Consider the following 22,830-nt stretch of genomic DNA (forward strand, 5'->3'; position numbering starts at 1 on the left):
AGTGATTTAAGGATAGACATGAAAGGGCGTATTTAATTCAATCAAATAATATTAAACTACATAAAGTACTCTTATTAACTGACCAAAGTATTACAAATGTGAGAATTTTACATTAAAGCAAGAATTTTGATGTCAATTCCACTATTGCACACACACATTACACAAAGTACTTAGTTTAATTACATCAGAAGTAACTAATTAAATTACAGAAAAAAATAAGAGTAATCCCTTACTTTACTTTTTCAAAGGGAGAAGTAATTAAATTACAGTAACTAATTACTTAGTAACTAGTTAAACCCAACACTGTCCGACATACAATTAAAAATTAAAAAAAGACTACATGTATACTTGTTAACCTGCTGGTTAAGCAGGTGAATCTTACCAAATCTGCAATTAATATTGTTAATATCTTAATATTAGTATTTTTATAAGTTTGGGGTGAATTACAATATAACCCAGAGGTTTCTTTATGAGATTCGCCCAAAAAGCAAAGCACCTTAACTGGTCCTTTACATAAAAAAACCTATAAAAAGAGGTCTCCCTATAATACAATGAACATTTATTGAACCTTCATAAAACATCCAAATTTGATTAAACACATAAAAATCAAACAATATAAAAGTGCCAACAATACCACCATACAACAAACTGCTATAAAATCTAGTCAGCAATTTCACTTAAAATATAGATGTTGATAAAACTGTTGTGGTGAACTGCAAAAGAAACAAACCACTATTAGAACACAAAGTCATTTTCAGTCATGTCGATTGCCCAGGCAAACTTGTCTCGTAGCGTTTTGTTGTAAATTTTATCCAGTGGCACCTCTATGTTCTTACACCTAAGAGCGGAAGACAACAAAGATAAACTCGGTCAAAAAATCTAAATCTCTATTCCAAGATAAAACAAGCTAGTGTCTGAATGTGAAAATCACCAGGCCACGCTGATGCGTGGGTCCAAGTAGTTAAGCTTGGAGGTGCTCAGGGCAATCTGTTTATTCTCTTCTCTGTCTGTAGCCTGAACCTCCATCCTCAGTAGCTGTTCCTCACACCTCTGTACAGCCTTTTTCTTCTTCTCCACCAAACTAAACACACAAACAGCAATCAAGTTCACATCAGAAGTTTTTAAAGGCTGAGAAAAGAAATAAATGGCCCTTCGTAAAGGTCTGGAATGAGATACTGACGTCAACAGCTTGTTGTCTGAGCTCCCTTTGCCGTCTTTCTTGGCCTGTTTTAGCTCTTTCTTAGCCAGGGCCAACTGCTCCTTCCTGCTGTCAATCTAATGGAGCATGAAATGAAGGAAAAGTCTTAAAATCCATTACATTCACTATCTGAACATCTCTGGTCATCGCACCTTTGCCTGCAGGTTTGCCATAGACTGATCGAAGGTCTTTGGCGGCGCCCGCTGATGGTTACATAGAATTGCAACCGCACGATTTGCTCTGTTGTATGAGAGCAACTTCTCCGCCATATTATCAGTCTCTGTAGGAAAAATGAGACAAAGACACACATGTATGTACATAAAATGAAGAGAGAGAAATCTATGATAGTAATATAATTATCAGAAACATTCTTTCTGGATGGAATTATCAGGAAGTACAGCAAATTACTACAATAAAAATGAATAACAATTAGGAGAATTTAATGCTCTTGGCGTTTTCCTGAGGCAAATTGTATTTTTTATTTAATTCTGTTGTGAAATTCTTTTGCAAGATTCTTATCATGGCCATGTGCATGTGCATTTCAGCTGTTTTCATCAGGCAAAGTTTACAATTCCAAGATCTCAACATGCTCAGCGCAAGACAACCGAGAGGCGAGCACATAGCTCATTAAATTAAGGCTTGTAGCAAATGTTCCTCAGTGGCGATCTGACACCTCCACCAAACCATTACACGCATTTCACACAGAGGCAACAGATCTCAGTGTTCATGACACTCGCAGTCACATGACTCACACACAAACATACAGCAGGCGCATTAACGCAAACACACCACTCAATCACTGATGTTTAACACCACATCTACAACAAAAAAGTTCTGCACTTGTCTCGCAGGGGTTAAAGCAAAAAAATTTTTTTTTGCGGGGTTGCGAGAGTAGACACATACGCAGGGTTATTTGTCAAACAAAATAGAACATTATTTGAACAATATTTCCCTTGAAACTAACTAGTAACATGCCGTTTTTGAGCTTTTCAGACAGACGTTTCTTCAGCTTTGATCACAGAATGACTCGAAAGAAGTGGGGGCATAATTATAAAAAAACTGAAAAACACAAAAAAGGTCAAACACAGCACAGTGCAAGGTGTTACGCAACCCCGTGTTACAAAGGTCAAACACAGCACAGTGCAATAAAAATCCTACTTTTTAAAAAGAAAACAAATAAGTAAATCTTTTTTCCGCAGTCAAACGCTGCAAGCCGGAGATCCGGCACGATGCCGGCAAACTTTAAGCCCCGTGTCTCGGTTCACTACGTGGCATTCCAACGCTTAATACTGCTTTTGCACATTTTTCTTTGCTTGTGGAGCAAAATAAATAAAATAGTTACTCAAATGTTAATTATCAGTTGGTGGTGCAGGTCGACATGGGTTTGAACCCTAGGGAATGCAGAACTGGAAAAAACATGTAGATCTTGAATGCACTTCAAGTCGCTTTGGATAAAAGCATCTGCCAAATGCATACATGTAAATGTAGGGCTGCTGTGTAAAAGTAGTCAGCATATTCAGTACACCAGCACTCTTGCTGGAACATCTTCTCTCTAACTGCTTATGCACGAAGCTTTACAAATCACAGCCACGTTTGTTGACTGAAGCGTTCGCAATAGACCCAAACTTTTCATGTGTATAGCTCGCATTATATGAAACTGCAGCAGGCGGTGCGGGACAGTACCGTCGAGCCTTTCGCTGTCGACAGCTTTTGTTGATTTTAACGTTGCCCGCTGACAGCGCAGACACACCATCATACTAACAAAATCCATATCGCAGTTGTCAAAATGCACCACGAAATGTACAAATCTCTGACAGCAATCCATATCGGCATCACTTAACCAAGTGCTGCAATGCATATCCTGACTGACGGCATGACTGAACATCTGTGCACTGCTGGTAGTCATGATTTTTATGTTGACTTGACTGATCGAGTGCTAGAGGGGAGACCAGACAAGAAAGAAAAGAAAGATCAGACAAAGACACAAAAAGATGCTCACTGTTGGTCAGTTTTTGGAGTTGCTGCTGCAGGGTTATGGAGGCGTTGTATGTCCTAAAAACCTTTGCAGTCAGGCCCGCCATCAGAGAGCTCAGATGTTTGTTCAGCAATTGGGTCTGTGAAGACAAAAAAACAAAACGTTAAGACAATTTTACCATAAAAACTGTTCTTTCTGTCCACTAGATGGCGCTGTTGTACTTATTGTCAGAAATGGACAGAAACAGAAAGAGACATCTACAAAGTCTCAAAAGTTCCTTTTCTCCCCAAAGACATCAGACGTGCGTTCCAACTTTAATGGATTTGTGAGTGGCGGAGTGTGGGTTGTATAATCCAGGCATAAAGAAAACATTTCCATTAAATCTGCCTCTAATGCTACATCTACAGCAGAAATGCATGTCTTAAAAAAGAGCTTTCAGATTCACCCACATCAGGCGCCTTCAAAAACCCATTCTAACTTTTCTGTTAACTAAATTAACTAAAAGTTCTGAATATGTGGAAACAATGACTGCACTTAGTGATCCTCAGCGTTACGTACACTAGAAGCTGATAGATAAATGGCCACCTAACTGAAGCTAAATAGCATGCATGATATTGTTAAGGATGCTAAATGTTAATGACAACAGCTGTGTCCTAGCGGGTCAGCTGATGCTAATGTTTGGCAGGCACACGCTCTGTTGTCTGATGGCACATGCTGAACATGTTGGTCTGTTCACCATGCAGTGGGTCACAGAGGAACACAGTGACATTTGGGTTAGAACACCCAGAATCAACTGAGAGTTTGTGTGTGTGGTTTCAACATAGCTTTACTTTTAGAGACCGTATTACTGAAACAAATCCCTCATCCCAAAAAGAATTGTTCATTAGAGACTAAAACATGTCTTTCATTTCTATCATATGCACTTTATCATATGCACAGAACGCAGGCTGGCAGAAAGAGAGAGAGACACTCAATTATATTTGATTGTATTTATATGGTTGTATTTTAGGAATCAGTTAAGCAGAAGACAACTTTTTAATTGTTCTTGGTGTTTGTATAGAAATTATCATAAATTTCATCATAAGCCATCTTTTCTCTGTAATGGTTAGGATTTTAGCCAAGATCAAGACATTCATTTTCTAAACGGCATATGCACACTTCCACACACACACACACGCTCGAGCTTAAGCACAGTGGCATATAATAAGATTTGCAGTACTTTGTGGAAGAGGGCCAACATTAGTCTCTACCGCATCCTCCCTCACTCACCCCTTCACTCGGCCTTTGCAGTGTCAATCGGAAAAGCCCAGAGTGCAGATTAGCATTCCCCCTCCATAACGGCCCACCATTACCAACCTGACCTCATAGAGAGGGGCACGCAAACCCTCCCACCCTTCCGTTTTTCTCTCTCCAAGGTTCTACGATCCAGAATACCTCCACTGTAAAAATGAAGACTAAAAAGTGAAAAACAGGCTAAAAGAAAAAAGCAGCAGCATCCTTTACCACATGCTTTTATGACGCAAGTCTCCTGAGTACCGAATGACTCGGAATGAAAAATCTTCGACTCTTTGCCTCAGTTTCAGAACATTACACTCACATTCAGTCGATCAAAGAAGTCGTCTCCTCCTTGCTTTTTTTCCACGAAAAGCTTGAGGTCTTTGAAAACCTAAAACGGAAAACACGTGTTTATCATATGCACAGAACACAGGCTGGCAGAAAGAGAGAGAGAGACTTTCAATTATATTTGACATTTCGCAGAAGTCCTGTCTTGTTTCAGTCCTACTAAATAAACCAACTAAAATATGCATGGAACTAATTAATGGTAGCAGATGTGATGCTTTTAAATCAGACTCATTTGAATAACAATTTATCCTTGAGCCAAATGCACGAACAAAAAGTAAACAGACGGCACGCCAGGCAATGACAGACTTCATATTTTAGATTTTCCCAATTTAATATGCAAAAGTGATTGAATATATTTTCGATAATCACAGTAATTCTCTCAATGGGACAATTAACATATTTAAAGTGATGGTTCACCCAAAATTGAAAATTCTTAACAACCCTTATCATTTCATACCTGTATGACTTACTTTCTTCCGGGAAACACAAAAGAAGCTATTTTGAAGAATGTTGGTAACAGAACAGCACTGCCACCCATTCACTTCTATTTTATGGACACAAAACCCAAGTAAATGGGTGCCAGTTAATAACATTCTTCAAAGTATATATTTTTGTGTTCTGGGGAAGAAAGTCACACAGGTTTGAAATGACAAGAGGGTGAGTAAAGTTAGATTTTTGGGTGAACTATCACTTGACACATGTGCATTTTGTCCCAGCAATGCTTCCTAAAAGCATCTTGTGTGTTTCAAAGGAAGCAAAGAAATCTGAACTTACACAAAGTAGTGAAACTTAAACTGTATTTGATTGGATGGCTCACAACATGTGACCTCCAAAGGATTTAATTGTTATTCATTATGACTAAAACAGAGCGAGGAGGAAGTGTGTGTCGGTGCTAGACGATACCTGCAATTATATCTGACATTTCCGCAAAGGCTGCCTGTCGCCAAATAAACGAAGATATTCAGAAACTAATTAATTTTCACTTGATGGGCTTCTTTCAAATGTTCTCATTTACATTATGAAACCTACGCAAGCAAACAAGATCTGCCAGCAGACATTTCCACCCCCCTCGCCACACAGCCATGACCTGCTTTCGTTGACGTTAAATTGAACAGTATAGGAAAAAAACTGTACGCTGTATTAAAACTTAACTGTTAATGACTAAATTCATAAGCAACTATGGCTTTAGACAGCGAGTCAAACATGTAAATTATAAATATGCTGAAAAAATAAAAATAACCAAAAACAACTGACTATATACTTTTTATACTAATACACTAATTAATGAATTATATATTAGGGCTGTCAAACAATTAATCGTGATTAATCGCATCCAGAATAAAAGTTTGTGTTTACCTAACATACTGTATGTCGGTGTACTGTGCATATTAATTTTGTATTTATGAACATACACATCAATGCATATTTTAAAGAAAAATATTAAATATAACAATTAATAAACGTTGATATAGAATTTCAGTTATTGGTAAATATAAATAAATACATTTAATATTTCCTAAATATATATACACAAGCATGTTTATGTTTTTGTGTTTATAAATACAAAATTAATATGCACAGTACACAGACATATATTATGTAAACACAAACTTTTATTCTGGATGCGATTAATCGTTTGACAGCCCTAATATATACACTCACCTAAAGGATTATTAGGAACACCATACTAATACGGTGTTTGACCCCCTTTCGCCTTCAGAACTGCCTTAATTCTACGTGGCATTGATTCAACAAGGTGCTGAAAGCATTCTTTAGAAATGTTGGCCCATATTGATAGGATAGCATCTTGCAGTTGATGGAGATTTGTGGGATGCACATCCAGGGCACGAAGCTCCCGTTCCACNATATATATACACAAAAATGTATACGTATTTAATACATTTTATGTCAAACAACAATGTAATAGAAAACTTACCAACTATTAAACCGTTTTACTGAATTAATGGCAAGATTGTGAAGGGAAAACATAACGCTGCGAAGTATCAGTGGTTTCCTATCTTGCAAACACGGTAATTACAGCTGAAGTGGGTCATTTCTGCACCACCGAATGGAATTGCGTCCTGTTTGTTCAGGCGCCCCAGTTTGGGACAACACCATCTATTTGTCTGAGTAATCGCGGATATTACACACTTCCCCTTTAAGGCAACTGAAAACAGCACAATCTCCTCTTCCGAACGGTCTTACCCTTTTGATCACAGGGACCTTGTTGTAGTATCGGATGCAATCTTTACCCAGGAAGTCGAACTCCACCACAAACTTCTGGCCATCCAGTGTGTCGTGTAAGGTGATGTGCTCCACGCGCAGAGAGCAGCAACCCACGGTGTCTGCCGTCTCGCCCTCTTCCTTTTCATTACCTGCTCTCAGAGCCAGCTGTAGGGGTCATACAAACAAAGAAACACCACTGAAGACATTTGTGAACGTGTTTCCGACATGACTTGATGCTGTCTCAGACACCAGAAGGTTAACTTAGTTAACATGTAAAACCTTTGATATTGGATTTAACCATTCATCCAATATCGCCACACAAAAAGTATTAAGCGCTGTGAAAGCTTATACATGTTTTTCCCTAACACAAAAGAATTTTCAAGAATCTAACCTGCTACAGTGGACGTGAGGACTATCAATAAAATGCGGGTTAAATTATAGTCTGTTTAAAGCTTTTGTATGGCTTACGAATACAGCACACAAGCGTTCTGGATTACTTTTTTTGGCTGCGTTTTTGTCATGTCTAAAGTTTGACAGCCCATAGTCGGTATAAACCATCGCTGTTTGAAGATCTATGCAAATGACTCTTCAAAAGTGTATTTTCTGTGTCACACAGGGAAAAAAAACAGAATACAGATTCTGAACTACATGATGGGAATGCGAGTAATAACTCTCTGAGAAATGCACCATGAAGTTGTCTGAAATCTATTCATTGTAATTGAAATTATTGGTTCCCAAAATAAAGACAACATCATGGTTGAAAGTAGGGCTGGAACGATATACATTGTGATTCATGTCTAGGGTGATTCTGAAATCGCAAGGCTTCGATTATGTGTTTTATGCACAGCTCTTTCGTGAACTACGGCTCTTTGATCAGTAGGAAGTACAGAAATCACTACGAGATTAAGCATACGAGTCATTTATACAGTGCGTTTGAAAAAGCAACACTTGTCAAACATCATCATTATAAATATACTTTATTATCATGAAAATACCCGAAAAGGTTTAAAGAACAAAGATAGAATATGCCCATTGGCATTTCCTGGAACTACGCGTGTAATTCATACTTCTCTTACCCGGATTTGGAGATTCTGCACGAGAGCGCCCTCTGTTTTTCGGATGTGGCGGCATTTAACCGTAATTCATTGAGAAACTGAGCATAAGAATTGCACAAAATATCGTCCCTGCCCTAGTTGAAAGCCTTTTAATGTAGCAGAAGTGCACAAAATGATGTCTGTGCAGGTTGTGTGGTCTGACCTTGTCAATGAAGTAGAGGGCTACGGCTCTCTGGCGTGTACCCATCTGTTTGGACTTGAGGTCTTCAAGGTACTGAGCACGGATGGCATCCACGCACGACTTCAGTCTTCGAGCCACCTCATACTTTTCCCAATCCTTCTCACCCTAAATAAGACGAACAAAGCGACACATCACACAACATCCAAAAAGATCTGACGTGTGACATCTTAACCTACCTCAAGAAGGCATTAGCCAAAACATTTGTGTTATCTTGCCTCCCATCATGGAATAAAAGTAATTAATATAATACTTCTTTCTGAGTGCGAATCACTGTGTATAAGGAATATGTTTTGAAGATTAACGCACCACTATTACCAAGGAAATACAAGAGCGCAGTGCAAGTTACTAGGAATTTAGCTTAACCTACCTCACATTGAGCTTTTTTGGTGTGAAGTATCGCCTCATTCTTATTACTTTATTTTACTGGAAGGTGCCCAAATACTTGTGCATTGAGCTTACCTATATTTTAAATTATTTACCATTCGTATAGCTTATTCTTTTGGTAAATATAGCACGCGCTCTTGTATCCACACAAGTCATTGGTATTCAAACTGACTACGTTTTTCACTCGAAAGTAGTAGGTGACCTCAAAGAAGTTAACAGACAGGGACAAGACCTCAATTTCATGGAAAATGCATGGAAAAGAAAAAGAAACTCGTGGTGAAAAACAAACTAATATCAAAACATATCAAATGCATTAAACACACAAAGAAAACCAACACGAACGTGACCTTTGCATGAAACTACGTCTCCTAAAAACCCATTTCGGCACATTACGCCAGGGAGGTCAGCTTCGTCTGATTCCAGCCACCAGCACATTAATTGGTCAAAAACACAAAGTGCTCGCTATACCTTGCGTTACCATGGCAACAGCATAGTCACAAACAGCGCAGAATAACTTAACCTTTCCTAATACAGCTCATAAAAGGGCTGACAGGAAGCAGACGGATGAATGGACTGAAAAGCTTGGCTGGAGGCACCTGGGAAACGGTTTTCTCAATCTGCTCACCTTCAAGTATGACTCGGCTTCTTGAGATGTGTCCATCACTCGGTAATGACGAAAAGGATTGCTTTGCTCCTGCTTTCTAATTTAATTAGCGATAAGAAGTGAGCGGAACGGGGCGAAGATGAGGTGCTGAGCTGAACCTAAGTGAGCGTGATTTGGCAGAACGCGAGAATATGCGATGGCTGTTTGACTGGTCTGGGCAGAGCGCTAAAACGAGACATCAAATCACAATTATTATTAACAAGGTGACATGGGCGATCGTGGAGTGATGAGCACGTGAAGATGGTTTAAAAACAGGGAGAGAAGCTCTTTATTTTTTTGTGTGTAAAAAATATCTACCTTAAGTTTGGAGTTGGCGTTGAGCATCACATATTTACAGGAGCCTTGTACGTTCTCTGTCCAGCTGGCTAGCCATGTTACGGTGTTGTCATGACGAACTTCTTTCCAGCGGTGACCAGCTGGGGGTTCTGGGATATGAGAGTCCCTGAGGGGAAAATTAATTCCCTCAGAAAACCTTTGAAAATTGCTATAATCAGGGTTTTGTAATCTGTCATTTCTTATACAGTGTATGTTTTTCATACCTCTTAAGCAAAAATACCTCTTGTCCACTTATACATAAAATATCTAATGAATACATCTGCGATGTGCTTCTGAAGGCCCTGTATTCATTCATTTTTAAAACCCCTACAGAATGTAAACGCCAGCGTGAAATAACTGCTGACGTGGACTGTTATGAAGTCTCACTTGCTGCAGTTGATGATGACGTCTTCAGGCTGAATCCTCTTTTTCAGCATTCCCTGTTTGGGGTGATCTCCTCTGCCTCGAAACAGCGCTGGAGGTTCTATCTTAAAGTTCCCAATGCGCTCGCGATGGTGGTCCAACACACAGAACCCGTATTCCTCAACAATCTTTTGATTTGCTTCTTTTATAACCTGGAGAACATTCAACAATTTAAAAAAATGTTGGTGTGATGAAATAAAAAAAACAAGGCAGCACATTCACAAAAGCTAAATGGAAGTGTTTGGGCCATCCATTGGGGAAAGCTTTTGTTCGTTTTGTACAGTGGTACCCCAATTTTTTTGGCAAGCGAGAGTTCCAGTGTATGAAATTTAGCGGCATCTAGTGGTGAGGTTGCGAAGTGCAACCAAAGGCTCACTCAACCCCTCCCTTTCGAAGCACTATGGAGGCTGACACAGAACAAATATGCTGTCACGTTTTGGCTTCTTTGATGAAGCAGATACCGAATTTATGAAATGCGCTCTGTAGAGCAGTTTGTCCGTTTAGCGCTACTGTAGAAACAACATGGCGAATTCCATGCCAGGGGACCTGCCTGCATTCAGTTAGAAATAGTTTTAATAGAAATAAAAACATAACGCTTCATTATGTAAGCTCTTTATACACCCCTGAAGACATAGTTATGTATATTATATTGAATTTCTGTTCATATATTTTACACACAAAAAAATGACACACTGGACCGAGAATATCGAGAATATTCCCATATTGGAATGCTCCAAACATTGAGATGTTAGGGAAGACTACTCACCTGCTTCTCCTCTTTGCTCATGTTTTTCCTAGCTTCCACCCTCTGTTTGTGCATGACAAGAAGTTCTCCAAAATCACACTTGTTCAGATCTGTGATCAGTTGTTTCTCCTCCAGAGTCATCTCCTGCAGATAGGAACATACGTAGAAGATGTAAACTTATACGTAACTCCTGTTATATTGCAACATTCTTCAACATTTTTACATGGAAAACGAGAATTTCTCCAAATGCAAGTTTTTATTTTTTATTCAAGTTTTTATTTTTGAGAATGCTCTTGAACACATGCATTACCTGGAAGTTTTTTTAAATAACTATGAACGCCATGCCTGCGTCAACCGCTATTTCATAATGCCTTTATTGACCGTTTTGTATTTGTGTTAGTTGTCTTGTGTTGCTTTAAAAATGCATTTTAACATTACTGTCAAAAATAATTTACAATCGACACCATATCAACCGAACGTGATTCCACCCTGGTGCTGCATTCATAACTGTGACTTCAAAGTTAACCTCTAATGTGCCGTTTCTGTTTTTTATTTCCCACAGTACATAATCACCACAAAAAAGTAAGACAACCCTTCACACTGACATTTCTATGGGATATCGTAGACAAGAGCAAAAGATATAACTACAGCGTACTTTAAAAGACACTCAAGATAATAAAATGACCCAAGACACAAAGACCTCTTCACCTGTAATGATAACCGCCTTCCTCAGGGTACAGAATAAAGATAAGACAGACCAAAAGTAAAGCAAGTTTCGGACGGAGAGGTCACGACTGCCGTACGCCGTTTCTCCTCTGTCTGTGCGTGACTTATAGTTTTTGCGGTGCTAAATGTCACACTAACACTGATTCACTCTAATCTCTCCTGGGGCTGGTGAAGAGGAGCGGCACCATGGGACCTCACACAAGCAATTTCAACTGACCTGTCCCCCCCTCCATTTTCCCTATGCTGTCACACACACATACACACTTTACACAAATGGCACCCCTGGGTAATTAGCCAGGGAGCGGAGCCCAGCGCAGAGGAGAGAGAAAGAGCAAAATGACAGCAGAACCGAGAGAGGATTCAATATATTTTAAAGGTATAAGAATTTTTGTTTCTGCTCAGACCACAAAGTAACGAATCAATTACACCAGAAATGAGCGCAGTATGCTTCATGAATCTGTACTGTTGAATACATCTAATTTACAAAAGCCACTTAGAGAAAAACTGGCATTCTGAGAAAAACATATTTAAAGGTAAAGTGTGCAATTTCTACAGTGCTAGTTGCATCAAATGGAAAGCCAGTTAAACATTAGGGTATTTTTGGTGGTTTCAAGCGCATTGCTACAGTATGTGGTTGCTAAGGTGCTTTTAGTTGTTGCTATGTGGTTATCTACTGATCCAAGTCTAGCTTCTATGATAATTTGGTTCCTTGATGGGTCACTCACAAAATCATTGAAATATCATGACAGTAGATTTAAAATATAAAACATTTAGTAACAAAAAATTATCATAATGAAGATAATTGATCATAAATGATCAATAAAAGAATCATTTCAACATCGGAATGAACTGTTTTTGTGTTCGATTTCATTTTTTGCTGAAAATCTCATTACTGTAACATGGCTATGAGTGCATTATTTGCTGTAATTTAAAGAAAGTAAAATTAAATGATTCTGCAAAAATAATTCGATGTTCAACTAGATGTTCTTAAATAACAAAAAAAGCAAAACACTGACGAATATTCATGTATAATAAAAATGAAGAAACGAGAAAAACATTCTCATCTTCTAACATTCTTAAAGGACTGTTTAAACTACTCTGTAGTAGGCATGGCCCGGTATGAGATTTTGACGGTGTGATAACCTTTAGCAAAAGTGACACGGTTTCTCAGTATTGCGATTACAAAACTAAAATGTGTTATTTTCAAATGTCTGCGTATACAAATAACAACTTTTCAACTGGATACAAATACATTTTATTTTTAACCAACAGCCTTAAAATTATAATACTCTTTCAAAAATGTATTTTTGTCACAGCCCATATTTAGGCCTAAACATCAAACATTGCATTACATGACTTCATTATGTATTTTTGTATAAACACAGCTCATACCTTTGAAACGGTATCGCAGCAAATTTCAGTGGTTTTGAAACCTTGACTCTTTCAAACCTCGGTATACCTTGGAACTGGTATTCGGCCCATGCCTAAAAAGTTTAATATTCTCTCGTCGTAGTGTTTACACGACAATATTAACAACACTATGGAATTTTTAGGCTCTTATTTTGAAAAGTTTGTTAAAGAAAGTGTGAAATGTTTTTAAGTAACATTTTTAAACATGTCAGACCCCGTTTTAATGCTTAAAAAGGCATGCCGTTGATGCACATATTTTTTTAAATCATGTTTGACATCTTGGAAACCAAAATTTTCATTAGAATCACCCAGGCCTTAAAGTAAATCTGTGATTCTTCATCCGTCAGGTGGAAATCACAAGTCAGTCCACTTAGAAAAGTAATAGCACACCCCTTCGCAACAAGCTGCATGATTGGAAGCTGTTCTTCTGTAGCACAAACGGTGTGGTACGGGTAATGCATTTACGCTTAATGCCTAAGGTTAGATGTTTTAAAGAACAATAACACCACTAATGATGTTTCCAACTCGCGACTTATGGCTGAATCATCACCAGGAGAAAATGATTAACGATCATTTCTACACTTTTCCTAAGCTACCTTCTGATAACGTCTTATTAGTAAACTGTGCCCAATTCTGTCTGGCCTCACAATGTGTGATAATTACCCAACACCAAGAACTACTTAAACACATTTCTTCCCTCACTGTAAACCAGAGTAAAAACTTTCCCTTGGCCTCTATTCCTAATTGGTGTACTACAGTCAACGAATGTGGCCGCAAGCACGGGAAGCCATATATTGAAACGCGCGGAATTCATTATATGGCGAAATCTCGGTGGCATTCGACAGATTAGTCTCCATTAGTAAATATTAAATGGGTCGTGGGCACGAGGTGCATACTTTGCCACATGCGCTGCATTTCAGACGACCCATAAGAAAGCACAGAGCAAACACGCCGAAACAAACACTTCCTCTAAGTCCTATAATTATAGAGCTGGTGTCTCATCGTCACTCGAGTTCCTCTCTCGCTCGATGTCGTGATTGACAGCTGGGCACGGGGCGGAGACTGTGCTCAGTGAAGCGAGCAGGGGCTTCCGTGTTATAATAAAATAGTTAAATTGGATTTGTTCATATGCGGGAAGCGAGTTGTCTGGATTAGCATATCAATGCCTTTACACAAATCGTATTTTCAAGAGCATTGAGCACTAAGCAGCACGAAATTAATTCTGCATGATACGCCCCGAGGCCTGCTGGGATGCTGTAAGCAGAGCCATCCCTTCATAACCATCTCATACTTACAACCTGACACCCGCCCCTCCTAGAGGGACCATAAACGTGTGACCGTAAAACTTTTGTCTATACATTAGTCTGAGGTAGAACAATGCATTTTTAATAGGTTTACAGCGGAGAGCAACGTTCTTTTAAAATGAGATTTTTTCAATTAACATTAATACTTCAACCAAGACAAATACGTCAAGTTTAATGGAGAAAATAATTGTGTTGCATAAAAACATGACTCCGTGCCCTAAACAAGCGTTCTAGCGATAACAATCACTCGGTCCCAATTTTTTAAATGTGGGACGTGACACAATATCAACAAATCAGATGATATTTAATGTTTTAGGCAGCAGAAACCGCTTTTTCGTGCTTGTTGTGAGCTGGTCAAAGATTTCATTGCTTGCAGTGAAGTACCAAAGAGGTAAGATCAAGTCCCGGGCATCCAATAAACTGCCCTGGTCTTCACAAAGGTAGTAAACACGGTTGGAATTGAAATGGGTCATGTTTTTCTTCATGTAGACTACAGAGAGCTGGTCAAGAATAGAGCCGGGCTTACAAGTGAATGAGCAGTTTACCTTCCTCCAGTCCCTGAAGAAGTTATTGCGGAAGACCTCTTTCGTTGTGTATTCGTGATCCAGCATCTGAGCGAAGAAAAGAGCCCCTTCCTCTGCCGGCGGGTTGAGCTTCACTGCTTTTCCTGAAACGACATTCACGTTTACTTATTAAGGCACAACTGTGTGAAAAACCAAACAAAAATAATTTGTCAATTTTGTGGCTTAAACCTAGGAATCTGTTTAAAGTACCAATTTGAACATCGCATTTGACTAGGCTCCCTCGTAAACACACACACAAGTGGGAAGAGATTATTTTTGTCTATTTTTCAATCACAGAAAGAGCAAAAAAAAAAACATCTCTTCTCAATAAGCTGTATGATTTGAAGCATCACAAACTGGCTCAATATCTACAAAGCACACGGGTGCAGTTTAAGTTACATGTTTAATACTTTTGTACTCTCTAAATCTCTAAATACGAACAAAAGAAATAGTGATGCTTAGTGTTTAGCCTAGTGTTTGTAGTCCTCAGCAAACAGTACAGTAAAGTAGAAAATAATTGAAACAATGTGTATATTTGCAAAGACAATTCAGCAAAGTGCAGAGATACAGTAAATAGCATCCTGTTTCTACAGACTTACCACAGAACGGCAAATGTTTTTGGCTTTGTAACCACGTTAAGGCAAGTCATCACGTTTCCCCTGTCCACCCCGCGATATAAGGTTTTAAATGCACCACGGAGAGTCATGACCTCGAGCAGATATAATCAAAACTGCATTTGTAGCTTAACGTTCAGAGGGTCTCAAAACCAAATATTCCCCCTGGGTTATTGTAAAAAGATGAATGGCCTGGGTCTTCAAAAACATGTTTGAATTTCGGAAACGCCTCTCTACTACACATGACTGAATGTATATTAATGGAGGACTCTGACCTTAAAGCTACGAGTTCAAAGACACCTGTGCTCTCTACACTAGCTGACAGAAAGGGAGAAGCCGGGCTCGAGCTGGGCTGTGTGCCAGAATAGGAAAATTAAGAGGAACAGTGTTAACCCCTGAACTCAGTGACTGGCCTTGTTCTCGGACCAGAAGCTCTCTCAATTGGTCACGTTGCAAATTATATTTTTCTGTGAAATTATTTTACTGATGTACTTTTCCTTATAAAAAAGCATTGAAAAAGAACTCCCTCCCTTTAGTGTTCAAAGCCATACCTTTTACGAAACACACAATTGCAATCCTGGACATCCAGACCAAATGCAATGATTGGACAAATGTTTTATGTATAAATATTGAGAGAACTTTACTCATTGATTCCTATCAGGATGTGAAGAGACTTTTGATCAGTATACCAAAATATTAAAATAAAGATCATTATAAAATATGCATCAAGTCTTGATCCAACTAATGTTTGTTGGTCTGGTCGACCATTACAAACCGTCTCTAATGGTGAGACAATGTTTTTTTGTTTGTGTGCTCTTGACACTTACCATTATAATAAAACTTCACATCATCTGGAAGAGGTTGATACTCGGGTGGGAAATATGGCCCTTTGTGTTCCAGAAACTTCCATTTAATCCCATGCTCATACTTCTCTTCCTCCCACCTTTCAGAGTGTCAAAAAGTGGTGAAAATAAATAAGTGTTTAGCTTCCAAACTCGCAAAAAGAGGTTTTCGCAAAACCCACCATCTCCATCTCTGTTTCTCCTCCTCTTCTTTCTTCTTTAACTTCAGGGCCCTGGCTGCCTCGATCTCTTCCTTGCTTTTCTTCTTTACAGACACAGGACGATCTCCCTCTTCTTTTTTTACCTTTGAAAAAAAGAGGCCATAAACTTGTTAAAATGGGTTTGTAGCTGTTTGAACTGCAAATCGGTGGTCAGTTTAAGATGACTGCATAAAAAGAACCAGCAATAGTTCCAATATTGAAATGTAATGTTCTTTTACCTTTGATGAATATGTAAAAATGTGCTTATTTCCAAATAAAATATCTTTTTAGCTATGTAACTTCTTACGTAATTCAAAAACTTCCAAGACTTAAATGCTGGTACAACACTAATTAAACAAATCACCTGCAGAGCACCTAGCAGAAGAAACATTACACCCCAAATCAATGTTTGCGAAGGTAGAAATAAGATTCTCAGGTGAACACGTAACATTGTGAAACTGTCAAAACAGGATGTGTGATAAACAGTATATTTAAAGTTTCATATCTATGGCGTTCTGTTAAAATAGTGACTGATGTAATTTCGCTTTTCATTAACAGCTGTTCTGGTTTGGACGGTGGTGACAAAACATGAATTTTTGCATAGATAAAATTACTTGGAAAAATTGCACCTCACAGTAGTCAAATCTGCAGTGGGAAAAATAGGCAACACCCGACCAAAAAGAAGTCCTGAAGGGCAGCGTAGACATCACCTTTTCACAGTACGCTAGAAACAAAAGCCGTCTCCCCTGAGAATAAGATTTCTAGCTCTGCATGAGAAGATGTTTCCAAAAACTGCTCTCTGCAGCAGTAAAATTACTATCAAGACGGGAGAGTAAATTGTTGAACAAAATGATGGCTTTCAGCACATGCAATCTCTTTCCTGGCATGGTCTTTTAAATCCATCACATTGAAGGGTAATTGTGAAGGCAAAGTTGATGTTGACCTGCACATGCCAGTTTAGTTGAATAGTTAAAGACAAATGACATTTGTACGATTCATACAGTAAATGAGAGAAAAAAACACGGCAAGTGCAAACATACTTATTCACTGCCTGAGCGTCACATTTAAAGTTTCAAAAACTTTTACAAAACGAAATAATCTGCTGAAGACGTTAATATAAAAGCAAAAAATTTAGCTTTTGCTTTTTTAAACAAGAAATCCTCTTTAATCTTTTATCTTAAAATGATTGATATTTCCGTCCTCTGTCACCCAATATTTTCTATGTAGTCAAAAAAAGTTAATGCATTCCACGTAAAACCCACCTTGTCTTTTGCTTCCTTCTTTTTCTTCTTCTCTGTTGCCAAGTTCATCTGGCCCTCATCTTTCACAACTTTCTTCTTTTTTTTCAGCCTTTCATAAACAAAAGTAGACAGTAAATGCAAGAGTTTCATTTTCACCTCCCGTTTCCAACACCGCACATAAATGAAGAACTCAAGTCTAAATCAATGAAGTCTCTGCATTTACATTTTGCATCTACAAACATACAGTGTTAGAAAGACACGAACAAAATACTTTAAATACGTTATATATTGAAATATATATTAAAAATATACTAGGAAAAAACATGCAGGAGGCTTGTTTCAACATTACTCGTTCCACACACAACTGCCAAACACTTACAAAGGAGCTTCTGAAGTGGATGAAGGTCCGTCCGTGTGATCTGTCTTTCTCTTCCTTTTTTTGCCTTTCCCATGCACTACAAAATCTGGATCTTCCTTTAGCTCTTCCTTCACATCCAGCTGGAGCCTTACAGAGACAAAAAGCCAAAAAACACATTTGAAAGCCTAAAAAAACACTAAAAGGACAAACATTCATTGACCAATGACTAAATTACTGTGATTACACAATCTTGCTTAATGGCTGCTGATGATAATTATATAATTACAGTAATTACACACAAGGATAATTGCGGAGAGATTTTCCATTTTCATTTTCATAAAGCATGATTCAGATACGGTGGGAGGTGAGCAGACCAAATCAATTAATTACAATTACCATAACAAACGATGCAATGCAGCGCCGAACTTTCAGAGAGATTAAGTGATAAGAACAGCACTCGGGCACCTTTAGCGGTTTTAAGCATGACCTGTGTCACGTAAATCAGCTTCCCTCTAGCAATCACAGGACCTGATTTACAAAGCGTCTGATTGTCACAGTCTTTGATTAGAGACGTGCCGTTTCTATCGCCAGACAGACGCGGAACCTTAGTCAACGAGATGGTCCAACTTTTGCAAAGCAGCTTGGAGAAGACAGATGGAAAATCAGATGAGCGTGCTTCCATCATTTTTTTATGTTAAATGTTTGCTTTTGCAGATTAATGGCCAGAGCCTCAGGCTCCAATCTATACCCCCCCACCCCAGCATCCTCATGCATCTCGGCTGTTACGAGAGCTTTTCACTTATTACTTTACTGACACGCCACAGCTTTCTTTCCAATAAATAAATTAATTTCCTGAAAGACAGCCAACGCGGCGAGAAAATCGGAATGGATATTGTCCAGAATCGTGCACGTCCAAATAATCAGAATTAATTTTCATCAACTCCAAAGGCAAGAAAAAACCCTGTGATTGCATATTTGAATCGTAAATGGATTAAAACTCATTTCCAAGTGCAGCTGCTGGCACTGAGGTCATTTCTCTAAATCAAAGCCTGGATCTGGATATTGCGTGTGCAGAAGTTGCTACTAAAAATACCATCGCATGGGACGGCAGTCTCAATGTACCTTCTGTCACCGCTGTCTTCAAAGTCCATGCTCTCCTTTTTACTCGTTTTCATCTGAAAGATAAACAAACCTGAACTTTTCTTCTGGCAAATACATTTAGTGACACGGTTGGTTTGATCTCTTGGGTGGTCACTGTTTTAGCAATAACTCAAGCAGTAATATAGATTTTTTAATTGCTTTAACCAATACCATTATCTAAAAAGCAGGGTGGCCTAGGGCAGATATAATCCTTATATTCACATACTGTAATACCACGGCAAATGAAACAAACAAAAACTTTAAGTGCCCTGCTTATACACAACTTTATCCAAACACATAGTGGTAGTTTCTAATATAAATATTAGAGCCATTTAAACTGAAAACAGCTTGCACTGACATAACCTTAAAATACAACAGTGTCACCGTTTTGTCTCAAAATGCACACGAGCAATGTTTTTTTGTAAGGCATGTTTGTAAAAACTACTTAAACGCTTAAATTTAACTAGGGCCTAAACTCATGGCTTAATCTAATCCCTGTCTGCGAAACCATTGTTTCTTTTATGGGGAACTACTAAATCTTTCAAAATGGGCAAAAAAACGATTAGTTAGCCCAGCTGACATCGGTCAAACCCTTAGATCAATTTTTTTTTGTCAGAGCAAACTGATTCGGAGTACTACAAGCTTGACTTGACCAGTACATTCATTTCATCTTTTACCTGAGCAGATAGAAAAACACTGAACGAAGGCACCAGGTGATAAAATAGTATATGGAAAATCAAAGAGATAAAACTCAAGCTGCATAATGCTAATGTAAAAGTGGAAAGTATGGGTATTTGTGGGTTTAAAGCACTACAAGGAAGCCCAATCTCATCAATGGCTCACAACCTGTTATCAGAGAAAGCCGTCTTCATCACATGAGGCCAAGCCAGAGCCCGGAAGAAGAATTGTCAAGAAGAATATTCCACTACAAAAATATCCGCGTGGCAAAAGTGTTTTGCATTAAAGAACAGACTTCTTCATAATCGTAAAGTACAACGAGTCGATTTTACACATAATGAGTCCTAATAAGGAAAATCGTACAGTCCTGAATAATTTAGATTACACTGTTTAAAGAAGGATTTGACAACCAGCACAATCCTTACAATGTTGATGGCAAAGAGGAGCCGGTATTTTAATACTCTGATGATTTTAGGCTCTGTCAGAGAAGGATCAACACCCCCGTGGTTATGCAACTCACCGCTACTGAATAATTGTTTAGATGGTTTCAATGGTATCGAGGTTACACCTAAACTGAACCCAAGTAAAGTAGAACTTTGCATGGACGTGGCAAATTTGCATGCAAATTGGCCGCTGACTAAACGGTTTAAGATTATGCTCAGTGTTACAGTCTTTTCTTGTTATATCTGGGTCTCTGTCTGTAACCTATTTCAATGGGCTGAAAGCTCTGAATGATACGTCTGCATAAATATCCCTTCGCACCAAAGCTAACAGCGCCTCTTAATTAAGACAGACTTGAAGTGAGAATCCCAGGGGCACGACGAAAGGAAAATGAACGGTGACATTGAAAAACTACCTTTTTGTGCGTTTTCGCCTTCCCATACTGCAGGGACTTCTCCTTTGCTTTCTTTTTCTTGGGCTTCAAGCTGCAGAACACAGAGAAGATGACGAGAACATGGAATGAAAAGAAAGGACGGGTGGGAATACATGAGAGAGGAGATCACCAAGAGAAAGGCCATTAGTTCTCAAGAGTTCTTAATCTGCATTATCTCTTCCCAAACAGACGTCTCCCTTCACTGGACTGTGTGACAGCGTGCCAGCAGGCCTCCTCACAACAGGCTGCTGTCAGCATCAGTTACAGGTGTCTTTCATTAGATTAATTACAAATGCCAGAAACGGATGGATGTCCCGGCATTATAGCGCCGATATAATGCATTAGATATCAAAGTAAAATAATTTATTCATAAAGAAGATGGAGTACGACTCTCTGAATAATGAATGCCAGCTCTCTCGCGCTCACTTCACACTTCGTTAGATTTACGATTTCTGGTGCGCATCATTTGTTGGCTCAATTTGTCTCCATCTTTCGCAGCAACACGAAAGGCGTTTCCTGCTGCAAAGTGCAGCGCAGTGTATAATATTGTGCAGCTGTTGTTTGTGTTGCTATTAAATGGTGCTTGTTCTCAGATGAATAACAAATATTTAGTTCACGTGTACGCTCACATACACAATTCATTTGAATGCAATGTGTGCCAGCAACAGCACAATTAGGGTGTAAGTCAAGATCGGGCTTCTCTTATTTGGAAGTGTTTATGTAATGAAACATTTGTGTATGATGTATAAAACGCTCCTCTCTACGAGCTCTGGGTTGTGTTGCAATTTCACTAAGAGCTGTACTCACACAAGTGCATCTCCATTCGCGAAGGGATCATCACTCAGCTTTATTTCCGTGGCTTTTGGAGAGCTGGAGTCGTCTGCCATCTCTGAAATCTCGTCAAGCAATGCAACAGGATCTGAACAATGCAGTTTCACAATGTCATTTACAACAGCACGAAAAACAGGTTGTCTATGTAACTATCGTTAGATAGATTAGCAAACGTAATCAAAATCACTAAAATAAATATGCTAAGCATGTTGCAACTTAAACCACGTGGTTTTAAACATGCAAATGTAGCTCGTGAAACCAAGTATAGTGATCGCTGGGAACTAGAAAACAACTACCATTTAATTTTTTTTACAAAATTAAGCAGGTTTTTGTGTGTTTATTACTTACTCTTTGAACCCCCAGATAACGTGTTATGAGCGATTACGTTACTCCGAATGACGTTAAAATAATTTTTTTAAGGATCTAATTTATTTGTGAGGTTCACTAATAGAGTGTTCAATAAAAAGTCACATAAAACGAGTATTTAAATGGGACGTGACTCCGAAATTTCCTGAACGCTATATTTTTCTGCTTTAACTTCTTCTCCATCAACCACACCAAACCGAAGTAGAGAGTGCAAAGTAAAACAACTGGTCTCATACAGGCCTCACAGACACTCTCTTCCCGCCTGCCATTGGTCGGAAGACAATGTAATCCCGCCTCAACCTCATCTCATTGGTTGAAATTCCTCTCTAACTTTAATGGTTGGTCAATAACTACAGGTTTCAACTCAATATTTCTAAATAAGCCATGCGTCATCTCGCTACTTTATTAAAGTTATTTAATGCTTCATATATAACCTTTTTAATATTTGTAATATTTATTAATAATATTTTAAAAGAGCATACTAACAATTTCCTTTTTTTACATTGCTGCAAACCACTTATTTGAAGTTCCTTTCTTGTTATTGCATGGCCTCACAATTGTGTATGATGAATTATTAGTATTCAATAAAATGTGGATTTTATATTCCATATTTACAAACACTATACGTCCCTGCAAATCTTAGCTTTGCGTCTTGAACTCAGCTTGGTTGAGGTGGATGGACATATTTTTACGTATAAATATAATCCATTGATATGTGCACATGTAGAAATCACAGAACAACATAAAATAACTTAAAATGTAATTAATTTTTATCCCTTTAAACAAAGCATCCAGACTGCTAAGAAACTAAAGATTATTTTCTTATATTATTTT

General features: G+C 38.4%; 1 protein-coding gene across 1 annotated transcript; it reads right to left on the bottom strand.

Moving 5' to 3' along the window:
- Positions 1-302: 302 nt before the first annotated feature.
- On the bottom strand, positions 303-22,169 carry zgc:173742 (DNA topoisomerase I, mitochondrial). The gene is made up of 20 exons (XM_057348547.1): positions 21,979-22,169; positions 21,607-21,718; positions 20,782-20,851; positions 19,230-19,282; positions 18,129-18,254; positions 17,771-17,858; positions 16,491-16,612; positions 16,294-16,409; positions 14,835-14,956; positions 10,871-10,993; positions 10,069-10,256; positions 9,664-9,808; positions 8,280-8,423; positions 7,002-7,187; positions 4,771-4,839; positions 3,198-3,312; positions 1,351-1,478; positions 1,181-1,275; positions 932-1,081; positions 303-838 (listed from the first exon to the last, which is right to left on the bottom strand). Exons 2-20 carry the CDS (start codon positions 21,684-21,686, stop codon positions 736-738), a joined length of 2,223 nt encoding a protein of 740 aa, XP_057204530.1. The 5' UTR covers positions 21,687-21,718; positions 21,979-22,169; the 3' UTR covers positions 303-735.
- Between the last annotated feature and the right edge of the window lie 661 nt (positions 22,170-22,830).

The sequence above is a fragment of the Triplophysa rosa genome, linkage group LG12, assembly GCF_024868665.1.
Source record: "Triplophysa rosa linkage group LG12, Trosa_1v2, whole genome shotgun sequence".
Lineage (NCBI taxonomy): Eukaryota > Metazoa > Chordata > Actinopteri > Cypriniformes > Nemacheilidae > Triplophysa > Triplophysa rosa.

What these genes read in the sequence shown, in the direction of transcription:
- zgc:173742 (XM_057348547.1), bottom strand. Translation starts at nt 21,686, where the DNA reads ATGGCAGACGACTCCAGCTCTCCAAAAGCCACGGAAATAAAGCTGAGT. An exon ending in AGAAGGAAGCAAAAGACAAG is followed by an intron (nt 16,613 to 17,770) that starts GTGGGTTTTACG and finishes TTTTTTTCAAAG; the next exon opens with GTAAAAAAAGAAGAGGGAGA. An exon ending in TCAGACAACAAGCTGTTGAC is followed by an intron (nt 1,082 to 1,180) that starts GTCAGTATCTCA and finishes TTGTGTGTTTAG; the next exon opens with TTTGGTGGAGAAGAAGAAAA.